The sequence below is a fragment of the Etheostoma cragini genome, chromosome 16 (genome assembly GCF_013103735.1).
Source record: "Etheostoma cragini isolate CJK2018 chromosome 16, CSU_Ecrag_1.0, whole genome shotgun sequence".
Taxonomy (NCBI): Eukaryota; Metazoa; Chordata; class Actinopteri; order Perciformes; family Percidae; genus Etheostoma; species Etheostoma cragini.
In genome coordinates this window covers 12,537,956-12,544,399 of record NC_048422.1, presented here as the reverse complement: position 1 = coordinate 12,544,399, position 6,444 = coordinate 12,537,956, and the positions used below count along the sequence as shown (strand labels likewise).

The window sequence follows — 6,444 nt, the reverse complement described above, 5'->3', positions numbered from 1 at the left end:
ACAATCGTAAATAAACAATTCTCTGTATTTGTTTAGGTGCTCTGGATCACATTGTGGTGACGACACAAGATGGGAAGTCATTTGAGCTCTAGTGCAGACCAAAACAACTGCATAGAAAAAAACTGATTGTTGAGCTTTCATCTCAGTTTGGTGGATGATAGTCTCGCTTTGTTGGACCTTCCTCCACAGCGCTGCGGAGGAGTCTGAAGATTTCACGCAGCATTCTGGGATAGGACAAAAGTGCTCTGGTTTATTGGCATTTTTTTAAAACAAATCACAATCGTCTTGGCTAGTGCATTAATTGCAGCAATATTACCGGATCAAGTTGGTCTTCAGATGTGTAGATGCACAAATTCAGGGTGCAATGCACATCACTACTAAAATGATGCCTTGAATTTTCTGAATAATTAAATACAATCGTAAATAAACAATTCTCTGTATTTGTTTAGGTGCTCTGGATCACATTGTGGTGACGACACAAGATGGGAAGTTCCCTCTCAACCAACTGGGACAGGTCTCCATGAAATCCCCTCAGCTCATTATGGTCAACATGAGCAGTTTCCCAGAGGTACGACGATCACACACACACAAACACAAGGACACACATGTACAGATTCATCCTAGCGGTATCTGTTTGTTTCACGCAAAAGTAACAGTAACAAGCGCACAGTAACTAAAAGCTTTACCAAAAATAATCCAAAGCACAGACAGGTAGACGGTCCTCACAGAAGGAAAAAGTGAGCCAGGCCAGAACTCTAAGCCCCCATCTCTGTGTAAATGAAACTTGACCGGCCTGTCTCTCTCCAACTGGGTCTCAGATGTTAATTGATTGATCACTCGGGTAGCCCTTTGTTCTCGAGTGAAAGATAGCAACATGAAGCCAAACTCTGTGTGTGCGTGCACTGAGATGTGGTTATGTCTGCATGTGAGTTGTCACAGAATAGGAAATGACCTCATTTTACCCCCAGGTTAGGAAGGAATGGATTATTTTTCTTTTCTTTTTTAACTCCTTTTTCTTTTCCTTCTTAGATGATACAACACTGTGCTAATCAGAACTCCAGAAAGTAATTTGGTCAGTGGGGGCCACTCACATTTTTAGTGGCCAGACTTTCTGGTGGTCTGGAAAATCCAAATATGCTTTTTTATTAGCACTTAACACGGCATTATGCAATCATGTATCCAGAGTCAGTCATCGTTGAGGATTTAGTTCTCTTTGATGTTGTCATTAAGCATTGCGCTGATATACAGCTACATTGTGTTTTGTGTTCAAATTCTTTTTTATTTGTTCTATTTATTTCTGCTCCCCTTCTCTTGAAATGCAACTGTGCAAATATTATCAGTTTTTAGTACAAATTTATACATATGTATCGTGCAGTGAAAAGCACATATGACTGAACAAAGTCTTTTTGTAAATTACACAAATCAAGAGACTATGAAAAATGAATGACGTAAAATATAGAGTTGAGGTGTTAAATTCTTCCCAATAAGCATACATTTAATGTGTTTATATGCATTGTATACTACGCTAAAAGAGTGACAAACACACATGCATAACAATATTTGAATATCTAAAATAAGGAATCATAGACAGGAATGCAAGAAAACATAATGTACTCCCTGAGGAATTAAGTTTAGATGTAGAGGAATATTGAATAGTACCACCTTCCAAGTGATGTTTGCATGTATAATATGTTACTCAGAGACCTGATAATAGTAATTATTTAAAGTAATAAAACAAACTACAATAACACATGATTTAAAGGGCTTGGTAGAGAACATTCTACAACCACGTTGCTGGCACTGTGAGGCTCTACTCTAATCTAAATGCTTATGTCAGCACGCTAACATGCTCACAATGACAATGCTAATTTTAACGTGTTAGCATGCTAACATTGTATTTGGTATTACAATTCCCCCTGAGGGGAGCATGAATTTGTGTACCAAATTTATTGGCAATCCATCCGATAATTGTATAGACATTTTACATATCTCAACCTCATTGTGGTACTCGAGGAACAGTCAGTCATTTTAGTATGAACCAGCTGCGCTGCTAGCATGGCTAAGAATACAAGCTAAACACAATAAAATGAGTAGAAAGGTCTTCACATGTTTAGGACAATACAAGTTTAAAAAAAGAAGCCATTGTAACATGATTGGGTGGCCTGTTTTTAACCAGTTTTTAACCAAGCAAAGATGACATTCAAAGGCAGTTTTCTTTTTTTGGAGAACGACCTGTCTGTTACAAAAGCACCTTCTTTTTTTCTACCAGTCACCTTTTGTAAACCCACGAGATGTGCTTTCAAAATATCACAAACCAACATGCATATCTAAGTATTTATAAGCATCTTAAATCTGGAAATCCAGTCTTCCACCTAGATCCAGCTGAATAGTCTTTTGGGGAGTCTATTTTCTTTCCAGAAGCTCCAACCACAGACCACACACACACACCAGCAGACACACTCGTGCACGCACACACCACCCATGTCGTGCCCTAAGTTACCCATGTCCCACACAGAGGTGAGTCCTCAGTACCCAGAGCTAATAGACTTATAATGATGCCTATCCATTACCAGGCACTCCAGAGGCCCTACCATTGTTTTCTATTCATTCATTAAGGGCAGCCTGGGAAGGCACAGTCATACTAACACTGCTTTACTAACCAGCATGCTTAGATCAGGAGGCAATTTGGTGTGTGTGTGTGTGTGTGTGTGTGTGTGCGTGCGTGCGCGTGTTTTTCGGATGAGTGTGTATTCATGTTAAAGCATCCCACCACTTTGTTCATGAAGTGTTTTCTTCAGGACTTTTTAAACACACAAGCGCGGACTCTCGCACACATTTTTCTCTGCTCGCCTCTTTGCTTTGAACCGTGCCGTCAAGCTTTTGATGTGGAACTTCAGTGTAATTTCTCCTCAACATATTAACCAGAACCTCCCCAGCCTATCTAAAGAAATTCCCCTCGGTTTCCATAACCACCGGAGTGGTCGTCGAGAAAGAGGAAACGGTGATGAATTTGATGCTGAGAACAATCAAACATAGGTATGGGCTGAATCTATCACCCCACACTCCAAGAGAGCAACCAGAGGCCTTTGCTCTGGATGATTTTGACAAAGGAAAAGAAACTTCATGAATTAATTTAATGCACACAAATAAATTCCTTTAATCTCGCTGCCATTTTCCCCCCCAGCGGATAACACCAAAAGGAGCTGTTGAGAGTGGGGAGTGAAGTAGAAAGGGGTAAAAAAAAAAGAAAAAGGAAATGATATGTTCTTTTTCCTCGGTTTGCACACTTTGTAAAGCTCAGCTAAGGGAATTGTTAAGCGGTTGCAGAATTGGTTTGATAAGTGTGACTTTGTTTTCAGTAATTCAAAGGATTTGGCTTCCTTCATCATATCTGTATGCACTGTTTAACTGTAGGACTGTTTCTTATGTAGTATTGGCTGGATTATTGCATATAGTGAATCAAGTTTTTATGTTTGACACTGTTTTTATCTCGAGTTACATGCAAGCTTATTTTTCTGCCTGCATGCCTACCAAACAAATACACTTTTTAATAAATTTCGAAGAAGCCAATGCATTAATTAGCTGATATCAATGTATTGTGTGACTGTGGACCAAGACTTTTCAGAACCTCTTAACCGTACTGTAGTCCTCGGGTCAAATGTGACCCCTTTAAAAAATGTCTATATCTGAAATATGGGTATCTTTCTAACCAAATTACCACAAAAACAAATGTATTGGATTCCATCCAACGATCTTTACAAATACAACTGTAAACTCGTCTGTGTGCTCCTCTGATCTTGACTATTAGTAAGTCAAAGTTCAAAATAATTCATAATATTTTCATAATTTCTCAAATATTAGGTATAATTCTACATAAATGAGGGTTATTGAGCATAATTTCCAAAAAGTACTGTAAAACTAGTGGTTGTAAGGTGAAGTTATTAAAAACTAAAAAGAAGTCTGAAAAAGGGACAAAATTGTCAAATATTTGTCCGTTTTTGACCCAGGAGGACAACACAAGGGTTAACAGCGTATCTGTATCATGGGTTGTGTTGAGATATCATTGAGCATTTACAGCACAGCTGCCTCTCCAGCCAGCGTCCACATTGACATTGAATCACTTGTTCAATCACAAAACACATAATGCTCTTCTGATTATCTCCTCCCTTTAAAAAGAAGACAGATGGTGTTTGGGAAATATTAGTTGCATTTTTCCCCCCAACTTTTTCAATAAGCCATGTTAGACAACAGCTGAAAATGACATTTTCTGCAGATGTTTATATTTTGAGTAATAGTTTTTTCGCAAAAATGTGTCCATCTATTTATTTCTATTGATGTAGTTGCATTAATTTTCACTTTTGATCTTAGTTTGGACAAGTCTCTCTGATCTGTGATGGACATGGCTGTTGATCAGATCATCTGTTTGTCTACTTTACATTCACACCAATATGTATGTTCAGTTACATGACAAACAGTGTAATGTGGGATGATGCCAGATTTTAACGGAATCTAATGTCTATTTTCACAGACATGAGGCTGGTCTAAGTTACTTTCAGTAAAAACACAGCATACAGTGACTTTTTGCAACAGTGAACATAGATGGAAAAGCACAGGTAAAACATTTAAATGGCTCTGAGGTCATAATACAATACCAGGATCCTGAAAAATCTAATTAAAAATCGTATTGTTCTGTGATGAGGCCTAGTAAGGAAATACAATTTACGACACAACTTTTTAAAAGTCTTAGCAGTGCAAGCATCACTGAATGTAATGTTCATCCAACTGTAGTTTTTGTAGTTGTAGCTGTGGTTTAATTACCTAAAAATAGCAGTATCATTACAGAGGACGGTGTGAGGAAATGTTCTGTTTTTAGTTCTGCAACATAGGCTTTAAAAAACAACGGTGCCTAAAGACCTAAAAATGCCTCTGATCTCCAAATGTGTTGACTTCTGCCTTCCACCATATTGGTTAAACCCAGTAGAGACCTCCCTTTTACCCCCACATAAGGTAAGGAGCTGGCCACATGCAAAATCTGACCACAATACAATTTAAGTGTTTACATGTTCTCTTAGTTAAAGTAAACATACATGTACATGTGCTCACCTCAAGATAATTTCCATTTCCCATCTTCACGAATAAGCAATTAGCTCATTTTATATTTAGAAATAAATATTAAAAAATGAATACATACAAACTCCACCCCACATGTGTGTGTATGTGTATCCATGTATCATACGCAAACACACAAGCAGACTTGCCTGTGAGGTCAGCATGGGTCAACGCCCTGCCCTGCAACCTCTCAGTCCTGTCCCACAGGGCCGAGCGCTGACAGTGGCCCAAGGCACTTCCACACTGCATGGGATTCCCCTGAGACACACACACACAGACACACCACTACACCTTAATGATTACCAGCTGGAGCTGGGCCACTACCTGCGGTTGCAGCGCTGCTTTTCCATTGACACCAAGGCTCGAAGCAACCACACAATTGCGTGTGTGTGTGTGTGTGTGTGTGTGTGTGTGTGTGTGTGTGTGTGCGCGTGCGTCCGTCCGTGTGTGTCACTCTCTCTCTCACTCTCTCCCAGGCTACAGCGGCTGCCACCCATGCCCTTAGACAGAGTAGCATGAACCTTAACCCAGAGGTGGACGGGATGATCATCAAGGTGCCCGTTCCAAAGTGAGTCTCTTTCTGAAACACATACACACCCCCATGGGCAGAAACTCTTTCCTTCTTTGTTTCTATCTTCTTCTTGCACCTTTAGCTTTTCTTCTGTTACTCCTCTTTTTTTCCCCGCAACCAATATCATTTAACACTAACACATCTATAAATGATTAGGTGATCTGATCAATCAGTTACTCAAATGACAAAATATTAATTGATATTTTTGGTACAATGGTTGTTTTGTTCTTACATTTATTTGACAAAAAAAGATTAAGACATCAGTTTTTATGATCTATTAACCTATGACAGGCATTTTACATTTTTGAGGTTTTATAGACCACATAAGTAACCAATAAATCAATGAAAAAATCAATACACAGACTACATTATCATAAACCTAAACCTTACAGCAAGTCTCATCCATGGTTTTAAATTTCTCCGTTAATAAATACCTGTAACTGACAGATTTATGGACTTTTGTTTGTAGCTGTATAGAGACCCCCAGTGTGTTGATGTGAGGGTCGGGTCGCACTCTCTATTCTGACTAGACCTCTCTCTCTACATCTCTCTTTCTCTCTGCCCAGTCAAACAACTTCACAAAAAACAATCCGTCACTCAATAAACCACTCTGTGTGTATATACAGTGTGTGTTTTATTATTAAATTTTTTATTTACATATACACACATTGGTGTGTGTGTGTGTTGGGGGGTAGTGAGTGTGTGTGTGTGTGTGTGTGTGTGTGTGTGTGTGTGTGTGTGTGTGTGTGTGTGTGTGTGTGTGT

At 39.0% G+C, this 6,444-nt stretch overlaps 1 protein-coding gene across 3 annotated transcripts in view; it reads left to right on the top strand.

Annotated features, from left to right (window-relative positions):
- Positions 1–6,444, top strand: part of mrrf (mitochondrial ribosome recycling factor) — a 26,666-nt gene that overhangs the window by 10,087 nt on the left and 10,135 nt on the right. For all 3 annotated transcript variants that reach the window (XR_004659960.1, XM_034896752.1, XM_034896751.1), the window contains 2 exons: positions 450–568; positions 5,586–5,677. Coding sequence is in view for 2 of the 3 variants with exons in the window: in XM_034896752.1 (XP_034752643.1) it covers positions 450–568; positions 5,586–5,677 (211 nt within the window). In the remaining variant the exon portion in view is untranslated. The remainder of the gene's footprint in view (positions 1–449; positions 569–5,585; positions 5,678–6,444) is intronic.